The sequence below is a fragment of the Muscardinus avellanarius genome (assembly GCF_963383645.1).
Source record: "Muscardinus avellanarius genome assembly, chromosome: 14".
NCBI classification, from domain to species: domain Eukaryota; kingdom Metazoa; phylum Chordata; class Mammalia; order Rodentia; family Gliridae; genus Muscardinus; species Muscardinus avellanarius.
In genome coordinates this window covers 829,512-847,271 of record NC_137800.1, presented here as the reverse complement: position 1 = coordinate 847,271, position 17,760 = coordinate 829,512, and the positions used below count along the sequence as shown (strand labels likewise).

General features: G+C 51.4%; 1 protein-coding gene across 1 annotated transcript in view; it reads right to left on the bottom strand.

Annotated features, from left to right (window-relative positions):
* DLGAP2 (DLG associated protein 2) overlaps window positions 1–17,760 on the bottom strand; it is a gene marked incomplete at its 3' end in the record, with an annotated part of 448,164 nt that overhangs the window by 51,389 nt on the left and 379,015 nt on the right. Inside the window, exon 5 of the mRNA XM_080710521.1 lies at window positions 13,377–13,588. Coding sequence (XP_080566647.1) covers window positions 13,377–13,588 — 212 coding nt within the window. The remainder of the gene's footprint in view (window positions 1–13,376; window positions 13,589–17,760) is intronic.

Below are 17,760 nucleotides of genomic sequence, written 5' to 3'. Positions count from 1 at the left end.
GTGTGGCACTCCTCCCATAACACGGGAGTCCTCCCAACCTAACCTCTCTGTGCTCCATGGGAGTCCTCCCAACCTAACCTCTCTGTGCTCATTTTGCACAGGTCCGTAATGAATCGCCTGGCTCAGGAGGGGTGCTTTGCACATGATCTCCATACGCGGGGGCAGATGTGTTCTGCTTCCTGCCTGGGGGAGCGTGCGGGCTGGTCTGCCCTCAGCATGCGCCGTGTGATGTCTGGTGCAAACCCCAGCTGACCGGGGCCTCCCTCCAGCGTCTCAGGGTCCTCGGGGCTCAGGACACAGGCTGTTTGTTGACTCCTGGAGCTGATGTCAGGGGCTCCTCAGGGCTTGAGAGTGCCCACACCCCCAGACGTCGTTCTGCCTGCGATGATGGCTCTTCTCCGTGGTCTACTGGCTGCACCCGGGGGCAGGGCTCCAGTATGGAAACCTGGGGCGTAGCCTGCAGTCCCTGATGTGTGTTCCCCCTCAGGGGCTGATCTCAGGTCCACGCCAAACCCGGGCCTGGGCCTGGTGAGCTTTGGCTGCCCCGGGTCTGAAGTCACTGTGACGGCCTCTCTAGAGAGTCAGTGGGTCCTGTAGGAAGACGGTCACAGCGGCTGTGGAGTGTAGACCCCGCCGAGGTACGTATGTAAAAGGAATGAAGTCAGACCACCAAGGAGACACCTGCGCGAAGACGTGGGATGGGTGTAGATACCGCCAACGGATGAGTGAGTAGAGGATGTGGTGCACAGACACAACAGTGTTCCAGCCAAGGAAGGGAAGAATGAACCTGCCATTGGCAGCAGCCTGGTGGAGCCGGGTATGAAATAAGCCAGGCACAGAAAGACAAATACTGCGTGATCCCTCTCATGTGGAAGCTAAAGCTAAGCTGAATGTACAAACAATTGCTGGGCCTAGGAACGGGGCGCGTGTGTGTGTGCACGCGCCCGCACACATGCGTGTGTGTGTGCATGCGTGCATGTGTGTGTGTGTGTGTGTGTGTGTGCGCGCGCGCACATGCGTGTGTGTGGTGGGAGGTAGGACTTGGTCAGAGAACACTGTATAGATGTGTGCAGAAATGTCACACTGGACCCCATTAATGCATACAATAAAGTATGTTAATAAAAATTAAACAATTAAAAGTTCATCTTTTCCTTTAAGAACTTGAGCCTTATCACGGCTGATTTTTTTTGTTTTTGTTTCTTTGTTTTTTTGGTGTGGTACTGGGGATGGAACCCAGGAGCCTTTTACCTCTGAGCTATACCCCCAGCCTATTTGTTATTCTTTATTTTGAAACAGGGTCTCACCAGTTGCAAAGGGCCTCACTAAGTAGCTGCGGCTGTCCACGAACTGCGATTCTCTGGTCTCAGCCTCCCGAAGCCTGGGATTTCAAGCGAGCGCCCCCATGCCCGGCTTATCACAGCTGTTTTATAGAATGCATAAGACCTTGTAATAGCTGCTTAAAGCTTATTTTCAGGTAATTCTAACATCCGGGTCTTCTCAGGCCTTGTTATTTTTGATATGAATTTCTCTTCTTCCTCCCTCCCTTCTCTTCTTTCTTCCTTTCTCAGGGCAGACTCTGGATTCTACTTTCTTTTCCGATGAGTGCTGGGTTTCGCTCTGGCCGACTGTCCTGAACTTTTGGAGGCTGGGCTCATGCTCTGTTCGTCTGGCTTCTGCAAAGCTCCCAGCTTTGTCCTTTTAACTCGGTGGCAAACTTTTTCACCAGATGCAGCCCCTGGGCCAGAACTGTGGGCCGCATACCCTGTCTCTGCAGCACTTACCCAGTCTGCGGTCTTGTGCTATTAGCAATAGAGAATGGATCAAGACAAGACCTTTTACTCGAGGGCAGGCTGTGACCGAGGCTGTCCATGGCCATTTGCCAGGTCACCGGCTCGTTTCAGCAACGAGAACCCCCTCCCTGAGAGACTGTGCTCTTCCTCCCTCGCTGACGCTTATCCGCGGCTCTGAATCCCCGTCTCTGTCGACTCTTCACATACAGTTTGCTAATACTGGCCTTTTCTACTTTGTGTTTTTCTGGAAAAATAAATTATAGAGAAAGATGTTGTCAATTGAATTGTAAAGATACATCTTGGAAACGCTGAATGCCACGCATGCAATGCTACCGTCTGTTCTCGTTATCCTCGACGATTCCTGGTACGGATGTTAGAAGTGAGGCCAGTGTTCGTGGTGTGTGACTCGAAAGCTCTCAGAATAAGCAGTGTCTTCAGTTACGGTGGCCCCACAGGAGCTCTGAGCAGAGCGGATGTGCCCTGCAGACAGCTCGCCACGAGCCACGCCGGGGCCGCGTAGTCCGGGACCCCAGCCTGCGATGGCTCTCGTCATCCAGGGGCCACAAGGGCTCCTCCGGGCCTGCCTGAAGACGGAACCCCGAGGGGGTGAGATTCCACCTGGCTTCAGACAGGACAGGCACGCACCTCAGCAGCGCCGGGCTCACCTCGTGTTGCTTATGGCTGAACTTGAATGGCGTTCACGGTGTGGACGTGGGAGGTTTCCGGAACTGCCCCAGCCCATGGTGCAGAAGGAGACACAGGCGCGGCCTGGGCCCAGAGCTGAGGCTCCAGCATTGCGTCTTCTATTCCAGTGAGGCGTAAGTTACTGCGATGTTGCGGTTTTTAAACATTGGCGATGGATTATTGCAACTGTATGACAAACTAGAGACTCAGATGAATGTGAAGACAGGTTGCAACCTGTTCCTGGTGGAGAGCTGCCAGCACGCTCACCAGACCCTCTGCTCCCATTTTCTCCCTGACAATGGAGATCACGGCTCAGGGTCACGGGTGCAGGCAGGAGCCCTGCGGTGTGAGGGGCACAAAACCCTTACGTTTTGAACTCTCGCTCTGGAGAGGTGCTCCTCCAAGGACACAGCGAGGCCCTGGACCAGAGCAGACGCTAAGGTGGCCTCCATTGACTCGTGCCCTCGGGAGAGCGCAGGAACCACCTGGCTCCTCCAGATCTCACTGTGCCCACTGAGGAGCCATGATGGGCCTGCAGAGCAGTCGCCAGAGGGGCATACGGAGTGTTCTGACTCTGTCCTGGGGAGGGAAGAGAGGTGCGTGGGGAAGAGCCCCCGTGTGAGAATGGAAGACCTGGAACTCCATGTGAACCGGTCTCTTCATTTTCACAACAGAAGCAAAAACTATTGTTGTTGTTATTATTATTGTTAGTAATAATAGTAGTATTGGGGATTGAACCCAGGAGTGTTCTACCTCTGAGCTGTACCTGCAGTCCTTTTAATTTTTATTTCAAAACAGGGTCTCACTAAGTTGCTGAGGCTGGCCTCAAACTTGCCATCCTCCTGTTTCAGCCTCCCAAGTACTGGGATTACAGGATGTGTCACCATGCTTGGCCAGAAACACCCATCAGAGCATGGCCTATCCCGCAGGGCACTGTGGTGGGGACTGCGCACAGAGGTGAAGACCGTGTCTTTATTTATTTATTTATTTATTTTTGTTGTTGTACTGGGGATGAAACCCAGGGGCTTTTCTACCTCCAGGCTATACTCCCAGACCTATTTTATACTTTATTTGGAAACAGGGTCTCACTAAGTCGCTGAGAGCCTCACTAAGTAGCTGAGGCTGGCTTTGAACCTGCGTGATCCTCCTGTCTCAGCCTCCCAAGCACGGGGATTACAAGTGTGCCCACCACGCCTGGCAAGACCGTGTTTTTAAAGATGCAGAGCCAGGGGTGCATGCTATGGGCTCGGGACTCAGCCTGGTCCCGGGGCCAGCGCTCCTGCAGGCAGAGGTGATGGACACTACCGTCTGGTCAGCGTCCCTGGCCCTATGTATAAATGGAAGCCTGCCCTTGCACACGCCCGCTGATGCTGAGCTCCGAGTCGGTGATCGGTCACCAGTCGGTCACCAGAAGCTATGGGGTTCCCACGATCGTCTTGTTATCACGGACACCTCAGCCTTCTGTGTCAGGCGCATTTTCCTCTTTTTTTTTTTTAATAAATAAAGTGCCTTCTTTTTATAAACATTTCTGAGTTGTCAGTTTATATTTAAAGGCTGGAGCCAGGCAACAGGAAACATTCATGCAATGTTTTTGCAAACCCTAACTTGTATCGAAGTCTGAGAACTTGCTAATTGTATAGGTTTCCAGATTTTCATCCGGAGATGGAAATAAGAAGAGTGGGGTGCTAGGTGCTGCAGGTGGCTTGCAGACCAGAACACACCTTGAGGAACGAGGGTCTACCTGGGCAGAGGCTTGAAGCGCCCACCAAGGCTTATTTATTTATTTTATTTATTTTTACAGTTCTAGGGATGGAACCCAGGGGCATTCTACCTCCAAGCTACACCCTCTGCCCTATTTTTTGCTATTTATTTTGAAACTGGGTCTCACTGAGTTGTGGAGGGCCTCACTAAGTAGCTGAGGCTGTCCTCGTACTGCGAGCCTCCTGTCTCAGCCTCCCGAATGCTGGGATTACAAGCGTGTGCCATCACGACCGGTTTAAGGCGCCCTTTAGAGACCTCGATGCTTTACCCCTTCCCACCAAAAACCCACGGCCACTGAACTGCAGCCACTCTGGACTTAGTCACTGTGACCTCATTTTTTTAGCACGTTCTGTGCTTGGTTACTGTTACTTTATTTTCACCTGCTCTGTGTTTTGTTGAGGTTAATTTAATATAAAGCCCCATGTGCTTGGCTACTGTTACTTAGGGAGGCAGCTCCAAGCTCGGTTATGTTACTTCCGGTCACATGCTCTGTGCTTGGTTACTGTTAATCTACTGCAGCACCCTGTGTGCTTGGTTACTGTCAATCTACTGCAGCACCCTGTGTGCTTGGTTACTCTTAGTTTAACTATCAGAGGCAGAAGCTGATGTCGGGAACCTTCATCTGCTTGACTGCTGTATGTTCTGGGACACAGAGCAGCTCGGCGGCACTTGTGGAATTCATGGGCTGCTGTCACTAAAGGTTCCTTGGGACTGGGGCAGCAGGGCCTATGTGCCATATGCTACTTACTTTGCTTGGGATTTTTGCTTTCAAAGCTGAAGATTATTGGTAATATGCGACCTCTAAGCAGACCAAACTGGAAGGCCAAACTTTTAAAGCAAGGTGTGACATCTGTTGGCCATAGTAGGTCATTGATTAGAAATAACAACATTATCTGATACTTTCTAATAAAATGATATTTCGCTCCTGTGTTATACTGGGTCAATGAACAGACACTGACCTCATGTACGTTAGGAATAATGTTAGGCACCAGCACACATTCCTTCACCCACTCCTGCATTTGCTTACCAGACGGCTGCTCCCCAGGGCCTCAGGACGGCCCACCTGGCTCGGGGAGGGGGTTCTAGCACATGCCTGGCTGGCAGGGACTGGGAGGTGCGGAGTGAGAGTACCAAGAAAGCTACCAAGAACGTAGCTCGGGTGATAACATACAAGCTGCAAAACAAACAACGCTTAAAGTTTCACAGTCAGCCAGAGCCGGTAGAATCCCCTCCCATGCTGCTTAGAGGAGAGCGGCCTGGCGTATACAGGGCTGCGCCTGTGCTTTCACAAGGAGACATGCTTGCAACCTGTGTCACTATGGAAAGGCAGAGGCAGCTCTCAGCAACAAAGCAGTGAACTGTAAACCATGGGCCGTAAGTCATGGCAGCCCACTTGCTGGCACCCGGGCTGGGTTGAGCAGGATCGTCTGTTGGCTGCCCATGGCGGCTGTGGAGGCAGGGTTTTGACCCCCATGACCTCAAGCCTGGTGTTACACCTGCGAGTATACGCCATTACGTGACAAGAGGGAACCAAGTCTGAGGATGCTAATAAGCGGAAGAGGTTACAAAGAGCATCTGGATTACCTAGGCAGGCCCACTGTGACGGTAGGAGCCCCGAAACCGAAGAGTCGGGCGGTGGGGGTCAGGAAAGCAACGTGGAGATGGCGCGGGAGGTCTGGAGCTGGCTCCGAAGAAGCAGGAGGGGCCACCAGGAGGGGCGTGCCTGTGCAGGCTCCGGAAACAGGGAGCTAACCACAGCCGATTGCCAGCGAGGGCATGGGGCCTGGACCCTACGCTGCAGCCTCTTAGCTGCAAGACAGCTGACTCTAGCCAGGCCCAGGGAAGAGCAGCAGCCTCCCAGATTTGGCCCTGTGAGACTCAGCCAGGCTCCTGCCCGAGAGACACTCTGAGGAGAAGCCCATCTTGTTTTGAGCTGCTGAGCTTTGGGAGTTAGTGATGCTTGTGGCAGAAACCAATAAAATATTGGAGAGAAAAGGGAAAATCCTCTGGTAGTGTGCAGTGTGATCCCATTTTGTTCTGAAGTGTGTGCATGCATAGACACATTTTGTGCTTGAGAAACGCTGAGCAGGGTGGACGTTCCCTGGTACAGGAACGCAGGAGACAGGGTGGCTTTCTACTCCACATAACTAATTTACGTGAGGTTCTTCCTAGAAGTATAACCAATTTTACAACTTATAAGGTAATGTCATAATTTACTTAAGCCACTGGCTGTTGGCGAAGCTGGCTACGTGGCCGCAGACACGTCCGCACTGGGCAGGGCGGGCTGCGGGCCTGGGCATATCTGTGACCATTTCTACAGACAGGCTCCCTGTGCTGCAGGCCTTGCCTGTGCCGCAGAGCACCACTGGTTCAAAGGAACAGTGCTGTGTTTTGTGGGTTCCCAGGGTTTTGTGTGCAGTTACGGGGACCACTGGGTGGCTGAGGACAGCACCGGCCGCAGTGTAGCTCAGGACTGTGGCCCTAAGGCTGTTGACCAATGAAGCTGCAGTCTGAGCAGTCTCCTTTGCCACTTGTTTAGTCCTGGGGATGGAACCCCAGGCCTCAGCCATGCTTGGAGGTGAGGTGCGTGGCGAGGACAGCTTCCCAGCGGGCAGAGATGGACACCTGTCAGCTCCTTCCTCTTCCATTCGGACGCTGCACCCTGCTGAGAGGCGTCCTCAGCTGCCTGGCCCCAGGAGCCGGGACGCAGAGCTGCCGACACGGGCTCCTGTGCTGGCAGTGGCCCAACCTAGCCTGGCACCGAAGGACCACTCCAGGTTTCCTCCAACTGAAATTACATTTGGAAGCTGTCCACCCACCGGTGGTCTTGGAAACCATGAAAGAGGATACCTCCTCCAGGGAAGCATATGGTTTCCTATTAATTGAAAAATTGCACATTTAAGGTGTGCTCTGTTCTCTGGGAAGCTGGCATCTGGTCTCTTCTGACTAATATATAAAGAGTTCAAGAAATCGGGTGGGTGCGAATCAGCTTTGCGGTGTCTGTTCACACCGACGATCTCTGTTTACTGCAAAGATGACTACTGCACAGGTGTCTTTAATGCAGCTCATTTGTTAGGTGGACGAGCAATGGCCTCTGATGAGCGACTGGTGACACTTTCTGTTCAGTGGTTCCCCGTGTTGGGTGCGTGCTCTCAGCTGCGGAGCAGGGAGGGTCCCACAGCACGGTGCAGGAGGCCACTGTGGCCCCTCAGCGAAGCCAGTGCTGGAGTGAGCTCTGTGCTCCGAGGGCTCAGGGAGGCTTCCTGCAGGGGTGACCCTGAGCTGCTCGGGAGGGAGGGAGGCAAGAGCAAGATGTGTGTGTGCCCTGTGCACCCAGGACCCGGCAGGTAGCTCTGCAGAGCTGGGGGAAGTGTGAGTGTGAGGAGCACTGAGCAATGGACCCCAAGGTTGCCAGGGCCAGATCATGCAGAGTCTTCTGGGAGGCACTGGTCCAGGCTGTGGGGCTGGTCAGAAAAGCCAGGCTGACATGGGAGGGCGGCCCGTGCCTCAGGGCAGGTGGATGCATGCCAGAGGAGCTGGGCTGAGTGTGTGTGTGGGGAGACTGAGAGCCCCATGCTCCTGGAGACCCCTGTCGGGAAAGCTCAGGCTGAGCTCGGGAGTGACGCAGCTGGAGGCCCATCCACGCCTCCTCTGCCTGGCTTCTGAGCAAGCATGGCCTCCTTGGGAGGCTCTGGTGTCCTCCACTGAGGCCAGGCTGGCTCGGCTAAGCCTCAGGGGGTGGCCCACTCCTCCTTTGTGACAAGACACCTGCTGGAACCAGCCAGTCCCAGGAGACTGGAGCATCCTTTACCCCACCAAGAACACCCCGCCATGCTGTTTGGAGAAGGTCTTTCCCATTAAGTAGAGAGAAGCAGAGACTGGGCAGAAGGAGCAGGTGGCCTCTGGAAGCCCCTGGCTGGCCTGGGGTGCAGGCGCCAGGTTCTCCTTCCTGCCTGGCTCAGTCACATTCCAGTGGCTCTATCAACACAGGCACAGCATTGGGAGACTGGAGAACAGGCCTGGGCACACGTGGACGTGCTCACCTCTCCTGGGGAGTGCTCCCTACACCTGGGCACACATGGATGTGCTCATTTCTCCTGGGGGAGTACTCCCCACGCCTGGGCACACTAGGAGACACTCATCTCTCTGGGGGAGTGCTCCCCACGCCTCGGCACATGTGGATATGCTCATCTCTCCTCGGGGGAGTGCTCACCACGCCTGGGCACACGTGGATGTGCTCATCTCTCCTGGGGGAGTGCTCCCCACGCCTCGGCACAAGTGGATGTGCTCATTTCTCCTGGGGGAGTGCTCCCCACGCCTGGGCACACAAGGAGGCGCTCATCTCTCCTCGGGGGAGTGCTCCCCAGGCCATGCTCCCTGCCTTTCTCCCTACCATTTACCAGCCCTGCCTCCGCTGCTGAGCCTGCTGGTGTCTCCCTCTCTGCACAGCCCTGTGGATTTTGTTAAATGCACGGAGTCATGTAGCAGCAACACTGAGGTCCACAGCTCCTTGTTTCTTTGGATAGTTTTAAAGGGCTGTTGGATTCTTTTATGTCCAAGCCTAAAGAGCTGCCCTTAACATTCTTGTAGCACAGGTCTGCTGGCAGCAAAATCTCCCAGCTTCTCTTCTCCTCTCTTCTTTCTCCTCTTCTCCTCCCTCCCTTCCTTCCTGTTTTTTGTAAGAAAGTTTTTAACCTTCCTTTAACTTTGATTATTGAAGACATATTCTCCAGGTCCAGAAGTCGTCCCCCAGGCTTCCCTGGCTTCACGACGCGCCCTCCTCTCCTGGCTCGCAGTCTGGGGAAATGTCCACTGGGATCCTCTGTGGACAATGTGCCTGCCATTCTTCTCTGGCTTCCTTTCTTTATCCTCATTACTAAGAGTTCGAGTTTGATGTGTCTGAATGTGTGGGGCTCGCTTTATGTGCTTCGGCCTGGGCGTGCATCTATCTTGGATTTCCTGGCCTTCCCTCCTGTGGCCTTCCCTCCTAGGTCGAGGCTTCCTTCCTGTGGTCTAGGTACGCTCCCTTAGTTCTGGAAAGCCCCGCCACTGGCCTTTGACTGTTGCTGGTCCGCCTCCTCCTGCCTCTCTCCTCCTGGGTTCTTTGTGTGTTGGGCCCTGTGACATCCTTTGTGCCTTTGATGTCTGCTCTCGTCTCTCTGGGCTTCGGTTCAGTAGCTTTTACCCCCCATCTTCAAGTTCACTGACCCACTGCGGCGCTGAATCTGCGGAGAGGCTTTATTTCTGACCGCGTGGCGTCTGCATATGGCTTCTCTCTGCCTCTGTCTTACGCTTTTATCTTCTGCTGTTTTCCATTTGTGTGTGCACACGGTATCCCTTTCCACCTGACCTGCTCGGGCAGGAATTGGCCATTATAAAGTGTTCCCTGACCCTTCGAGGGAACGCCCTGCCATCTCTGATCTCTTGACTGCTCTGTGTCCCCAGAGGGGGCTGGTTTCCGCTCTCTGGAGGCAGGGAGTGTTTCGCTCAGGGCTGGCAGGCCTCTTGGGCCAGCCATGTGCCTCTTGTGCTGGGTGAAGGGAAACCCTGAGGAGCTGGGTGGGGGCAGCGAGCCACACCCTCCTGACCTCCGTCTGTGCGGAACCAAGGCTGCGTTTGCTCAGCACACAGCTGGTACCCAGGTGGTCCTGCGTGACCCACCTCACCCCACCCAGACCCAAAACTCGGGCCTCAGGTAACGTGCAGCCTCTCACAAGATGTACAACCAAGTAATAAACACGCATTTTTAAACATCCCAAGCTTTCCAGAAATCCCTTTACAATAACATCGTAGATTTTCAGATAGGAATGGTAGACTCTCCATAAAGTTTTAATCACTGATAATTATCTACCCATTTTCATATCAGTGCATTAGTTTTTCCTTATTGATTAGTAAGGCATCTTTATATTATTAAGAATAGAGACATGTGCTCTAATCTTACCAAACTCCTCCCCAGGTTCTTATGACTGTTTAATCTTGGTGATAGTACTTGTAGTTTGTTGGTTTCGTTCTTTGTTTGGACCATGGATAAGTTTCTAATTTTATGAGTTCAAATTGGTCAGTATCTCCTAGTTTCTTCTCATGAAAACATGTTTAAAATTCTCCTCTATATCTCAAGATTACAGAATATTAGTATGTGTTCATATATGCACATATATGCATGTATTTATAAGTATATGTGTACATATATGTATGCATGTGTATATATGATTTTGATGCCTATCTCTAATCCATTAGAATTTATCTTTACTTCTAATAGAAAGCAGTTCTTGAATAAATCCTTTTTTATATAAATTTAAGATGCTCCCTGCACTGGCAAATGACTCAGAGATTCTAAAAATTATTAGTTTGATTTTTTAATTCAACTGAGCAGGAAAACATCCAAGGGACCCCAAATGAAATTATCTGCTATATCTTTCATTATAACTCAAATCAAATTGGTAATTCAAGCATCTCAAATACCAATACGTAAGCTAATTAAAATGTAATAGTTGGATTCAATAGTAACTTGAAATTTGCCTTTCAGTTAACTGATAACAGTTCTGCCTGGTTTCTGCACCTGGTGGGGTCTGCCGCACACGCCGGGGTCCTATCTGTCCTCAGCCACGTCCCCATCGCAGACTGAACCGCGGACACCGGTGTGGCAAGCGTTTCACTAGCTGGCTCTGTTTGGTTTTGTTCTTCTCTTGAGAGCACAGGGCTGCCTGTCACTGTGACCATGTCAGAGAGCACCGTGGCAGAAGAGACGTGTGTCCGTGCACGGTGAAGCTGTGCGTGAGAGCGGCGAGGAGGGGCAGCATATTCAACAGCAGAAGCCGGAGTCTCGGTGACCTACGGCTGGCACTGGTTGCTCCCGGAGGTCTGGCTTTTGGAGGCAGAACATCTCAGCCTTCACTGAGAGTTCCATTTCACGGTCTGGAGACCTGATAACAGCCCACTAAAGGGCCAATCTTCTTCCAGTCCTGCGGTCAGGCCGATTTAAGCAACCTGCTGTGATGATCCGCTTCACAGGGTGCAGGGCGACAGGGAGGCAGGTGGACAACCCAGGGCCCTGTGTGCGGGGCTGCGAGTGAGGATGTGGAGTCCACGCCTGCCCTGCAGGCTAGACTCAAGGTGTGGCTGCCAACCCATCTTGCACAGCACTGCATTCTTAAAAACAGCAAGTGTCAATAAAAGTTGCTTGTGCACACCAAGAGGAGAATAAGTCTTACAGGACAAGCAGACGTCCACGCTTGTCTTCATCATCTGAAAACCTCTGTACCCTAGATTTGTCGGTCATTTCCTTCTGGGGTGTTCTAGGTGTGAAGTGGGGACAATCCTCGGTGTCCTGGTGAGTCCAACGACGTCCAGTTATATTCTCAATACAATTTTGGAATGATCCATTTCATTTAAAGTAGGTTTTGTGGCCTGGTGTGGTGGCACATGCTTGCAATCCCAGGACTTGGGAGCCCGAGGCAGGAAGATCACAGCCTCGGCTACTTAGTGAGGCCCTCTGCAACTGAGTGCGACTGTATTTCAAAATAAAGAATAAAAAATAGTCCTGGGGGTGTAGCTCAGAGGTAGAATGCACCTGGATTCCATCTCCAGTACCAAAAAAGAGCTAGCTTTTGTGTACAAAATAAACTCTAGAATAATGATGGTCTATTTAAGTGGGCCAAGGCAATGCATGCCTGTAATCCTAGTACTTGGGAGGGGGAGACAGGAGGGTCAACGGTTCAAGATCAGCCTCGGCAACTGAGCGAGACTCTAGCAACCTAGTGAAAAACAAAAGCCCAATACACAAAAGGCCTGGGGTGTTGCTTGGAGGGAGAATGCCTCTGGGTGCGGACCCCAGTACCACATTTATAACCCTTCCTCCCCAAGACGGTCTGTTTATGCAGTTTGCTGGGCTGTGACCTCTACACCTGGCTTGCTGCAGCTCTGAGCCCCACACTCACACCCACACTGTCCAGAGTGTGGCAGAGCCATCGGAGCAGGGGTAAGTGGAGGTAGAAGGTTGATTTCAATTGCGCCGAGAACTTCTCAATTCTCCAAGACATGAAGATATTCACACACAGGGGTCCTGACAGTGAGGTTCATTGCAGTACCCAAACCTTTCTTCTCTCCCTGCAAGTTAATGTCTGTGAGGTATCACATTCACGTGAGGAAGTCACGTCACTGGCCCGCCCGGGCACAGGAGAGACAGGGCCAGGACAGCTGGGTCTCGGCTTCCCTGGCTGCTGTGCAGCGTGTCTGGGGCCTGTGAGCAGCACCTCAAAGCACCGCGGAGGTCTTCACCTGTACCTCCACTCACGGGGGTACGGGCGGCTGGTGCGGGAGGCGGGGCGATGCCGGGCCGGCACTGATTTCTAAGCCTCTGGCAGCACTGGGCGCACAAGGGCGGCACCACTGAGAGGCATCACTGCATCTCCACAGGGCACGTGAGTAGCCCTTTCCCACCTATTCACCTATTTCTATTTTGGAAGTTAAATTTATCAATGGTGTATCTTTTGAAAACTATACAAAGATATGATATTTTGTTTCTGGAGCTAGGTCATTCCTCCATTCCTATAAAAAGTTGCCTACAAGCCGGGTGGTGGCGCACACTTGTAATCCCAGCATTTGGGAGGCTGAAACCGGAGGATCACGGTTCTAGGACATCCTCAGCTACTTAGTGAGGCCCTCTGCAACTCAGTGAGACTCGGTTTCAAAATAAAGAATAAAAAAATAGGGCAGGAGGTGTAGCTTGGAGGTTGATTGCTCCTGGGTTCCATCCCCAGACCCCCCCACACAAAGAAAAGTTGCCTACAAATGCAGTTAGGAAGTTACAGTAAACAGAGAAATCCCGGTTAGGGTGTTTACTCACAGACACACAAAGATGTATGCCTCTCCTGATAAGAGCAATCTCAGTATTGTGAAGGACGCCCATGCGCTATATTGGCTTTAAAATCAGACACAAGTTGCTCACACACACTTCCTTAATTACTGTGTAATAAGCAAATAACCAAAGGTCTGATTTGTCATTTTAAAAAAGGACCTGGAGACTGATACCAGGGGTGGAATATGTTCAGCTCAAGTTTAAGTTGACAGCTATCCCATAGCTAAGAGAAGACAGAGGAGCCCAGAGCGGTGGAGCGTTCAGAAGAGAGCGGCAGCCCTTACGTTTGGTGGTCTCCCAGCGGCCTCTGTCCGATGGACGTCAGCAGGGCTTCTGGCCGCACGGCCGCCGTCGGCGACGTCTTGGGGCTGGAGTCTGACTCTCCGCTCTCCTCGTCCCCCATGGCTCTGATGTAACTGCCGCTTCTCATCCTCCGGCAGGGTATCTCCTCCTCTTTGCCGCCAGCAGGGTATCCTCCCCACTCGTCCTGAGGCACCTGGGAGGGGGCAGACAGGGCGCGTCAGTCCGCGGTCTACAAGGTGTCTCCGCCATCGCGGGCCGCCGTCCTCGGATCCTGAGACTTGGCTCTGGGTGGCTGTGGGTCATAGGTTAGATGCCTCGCCTCAGGCCGCTGTCCGAATCCTAGAAAGACATGACTATGAAATGGCTGGGTTTTGATCACGAGAGTGACAGACAAACATGGTGCAAAAACTGAGAGAGTATTTGGAGTGCAGAAGGAGAAAACACTTCATTACTTCCTTCAGTAGCTAGAGAAAACCATGCCGACATGTAAAGTGTCAGTCCTCACGAATTCAAACAGTAAGTGCTGGCGAGGATGTGGGAAGGAAGGGACAGTCCTGCACTGTTGCTAGGGCTGTAAATCACTACAGCCCTACATGGAGAGCAGCACAGAGCTTCCTCTGAAGGCTGGGACAGAGCCACGATTACGGCCCAAAGAAGTAAAGTCAGAACACTATCGACATCCATGCAGACCCATGTGTATTACAGCACAGCTCCCGATAGCCATGTTAAGGGGACCAAGCTCCATCAGCAGGTGAGTGGGTAAAGAAGACATAATGTATACACACAGTGCAATTTTACTCAGCCATAAAGGAGAACGAAGCTGTGTGACCCATAGGAAGATGGGTGAACTGGAGAACATCATGCCAAGTAAAGCATGAACGTCAAGGGTGGTAATGCTTTCTCTCATATGTGAAGGCTAAAGAGGAAAAAAAAAAAGGAAAGAAAAACACCTCATGAACATGGAAGGGAGCCCAACAGAGCTGTCTCATGGACCACTCGGTTCCTGACAGTGAGCATGTTTTGGCACTGGGAAAATGACCAGTGGAGTCGCCACCGGGATTCTCTGGGCACGTGGCAGTTCTTTTTATCTTCTTTTCAAAAGTCCATTTTAATAATATCACACACCAAAATGCCGGAAGATAGAAGGATATGGGGCATGGGTATTCTCATAGCACCTCATCCAGCACAGGGCCAAAGAGCCGGGTCTTTGTGGCATTCATCAGAAGGGCAGACTGTTGGTGCCCCTGACCAGCAGCTGAGCCTCTGAGAAGGTGTCCCAGGACAGTAAGACTCAGCCCTGGGCACCGATGAACTGTTCATTAGGGTAAAGGAGGAAATGGTGAGATATCTTATCCTAGGATGGCCAAGATATTTATTACAATAAATATTAGGTATATTCAGACAGCAAAATAACATTGCAGAAGAAGATGTATTTAGCTATGGAAAGATGTTCACAATGGGGCCTCTTTGTCAGTTGTCTGGTGCCATAACTGAATGCCAGAGTCTGGGGTATTTTAAAGAATAGAAGGGCATGTGGCTTATGGTTATCAAGGTTGGGAGGTTCAGGAACGCAGCGGCAGACGGCCTGGCTCTGGTGAGGCCTCTTGTTGCATTCTGGTGTGGAGGGCAGAGCAAGTACGCCAGCTCAGTTCTCTTCCTCTTCCTAGAAAGCCACCATGTCATCGCGGGGCCTCAAGGAGTCTGTATGGCTATAGAATGGCCCCTGAAGAGCTCATGTATAAATGGTCAGAGTTGATGTATTCGAGTCATGAGGGTGGTAATCTCATCGGTGTGCAAATTCATTGGGACGGATTCACTGGGTGGTCACCAAGACAGGTGGGGTGAAGGTGGAGGAGGTGGGTCCTGGGATTGTGGCCTTGGGGACTGTGTCTTTGAACCCTCTTGCTTGTTCTTTTGCTCCTGGCCTAGTCTCAGTCTCTCTCTTCTCTCTCTCTCTCTCTCTCTCTCTCTCTCTCTCTCTCTCTCTCTCTCTCTCTCTCTCTCTCTCTCTCTCTCTCCCCCTCCCTCCCTCTTCTCTCTTTCTCCTCTAGCCTTCAAGATGTGAGAGCAGAGCTTTGCTCTCTCTCCCTCTCTCTGCTTCCTGCCTCTGTTCCTTGAGCTCTGAAGACCCAACCCATCATGGGCTGAACCCCTGAAATCTTCAGAACTGTGAGCAAATAAATCTTTCTTTCTCCAAGTTGTGTGGTCAGTTGGTTTGGATTACAGCACTGAGATTTGTTAACTGAGTCAGGATATCAATTACCCCCCAAAGGCCCTAGCTTCAAATGAGTTTTGGGGAGTACATTTCCAACAGGGGAACTTTTGAGGACACACTGAAGCCACCGTAAAGGGAGATCACTCAACACGTCACACTTTTAAAGCAGACATGCCGGCATATGCACTGGGACACAATTGGGGCAGGTGGGACAGCAGCTACTCTTGAGAAAGGGGACTACAGGCTTTTTGTTTTTTCTCTCTACTTGTATTTTTAATTTTTTTGAATTGGACATGCATTGCTTTTGTGAAAAAAATACCTTCTTTTTAATTTAAGAAAAGCCACGGTTCTCAATGGCTCTGTGTTTCAGTAGTGACGACCTGCAGGAAGCGAGATGAGTTAGAGTGTAATCAGGGCAGGAGACGTGGATGCAGATGACCACCGGGCACATGGGGGCTGTCCACAGAGGGGGTGGTGAGGGATGAAGGCTTCCAGAGGTGAGGCCTGGGTTCTGCTGAGTCCAAGTTTGACTGGCAGGATGGGGCAGCTGGAAGGATCCAGGCCCACATGGCTCCGGCCCCCAGGCTCCTTAGAGAAGCACCAGCTCTCCAGCTCTCTTGGTGAATGTTCAAGGAGGCAGTCACAGAAAAGGAGACAGATGGGAAAGAGGCACAGATGCCACCAAAGAAGAGATGCACTCTGGTAGGCTTAGGGATTTTTTTCTGTGTGTATTAATCAAAAAACATGTTTCCATAAAAAACAAGGTGAAGTTTTTTTTTTTTTTTACAGCTGCCTGAAAATTAACTCACAAATGAGATCAGCTTGTGTGCTTCTGTTTCTGATCTAAGAAGCCAGTTTCACAGCCTTTGACAGAAAAAAACACTCATACAGGAAGTGTGTACACCAGAGTCAATTTTGGAGTATGAATTCAAGTACTAAGCACTGATTCCAAAGCATATGTCTCAAGACCATCAAAAGCACAGAAGAATGATCCCGAAAAGCCACTGTGTCTCAGTAAGCAACCTACAGTGCTAAAGCCCAGTTGCCAAGCACACAGGACAGCCACGTGGCTACCCAGTGAGAGGCGGCTTTGCGACTGGATGGTTCTCCTCAGGAGAGTCTCAGTCCCGGCAGAGCCAGGCAGCCTTTACTACAGGAACATAATCACCCTCCCAATCCCTACCTGCATGGAGCCGTGAACCACCTTTGTAATTCCAAACATGGGCATTTTGTGCGGGTTGAAATCAGCGTGCATTTTGACATCTTGCTTGAAGGGTGGTCCCATGCTCTGTATTGAAATTCCTTTCTTCCTTCCAAGTGGCAAGGCACAGGCAAAGGGGCCAGGAGTGTGTAACAACATTCTTTCAGGGGTGGAAACCAAGGAGGAGAAATATTGTCCTAAGCTGCTGCGTCCCCTTGGGAAGTGTCTTCCTGTCTCAACAACTCGAGTGTGTGTGTGTGTGTGTGTGTGTGTGTGTGTGTACTGTGTTTCAAGTACACCAGCCCCTGGAGAGGGAATCTAGGCAACATGGCTGGGCTCTGGCAGGCCTGGCTTTAAGCACTGATCTGAGCAGTCTACTCTAGGCTGTGATAGCTGGGAATCCACTGGCCGGTCACCTGCTCACAGTACCGGGGGTGGGGGGCTTTTCCTGGACACAGGGTTCTAGCCATGCTGGTTTTGAAGAAGCCACAGAACAATCCTATCCAAGGAAGAACTGGCAGATATGTGATTTTGAGCCAGTTTTCCATCTATAATTTCCTGGGCCTTGAACCTAATGAGGCTTTGCATGAAAACTGAGGGTGTTTTTTTATTTTCTTTTTGGTTTTTGTGTTTTCACAAAATTCTCATGAGCAACGAATCTTTTTAGGAGTCTAAATATTATGTAAATCAAGAGGAGAGAGAGCTTTATTTTGTTGGTGCGTTACCAGGAATTATTGACCATTTCCAAGCACCCCGCAGGGCTGGCGACGTCTCTGGTGCATGGGGCTGTCCCCGTAGCCTTCTCGGTCTGATCTGCAGCTCCTCAGTTTCAGTGACTCTTCACCCACAGACAAGCATCGGGGTCTTCAGTCTGTATGGACTTGCTGTGGTGCCCTGACTTTTTTTTTTTTTTTTTTTACATCAAAGTACTTTGGGCTAAAGCTTACTT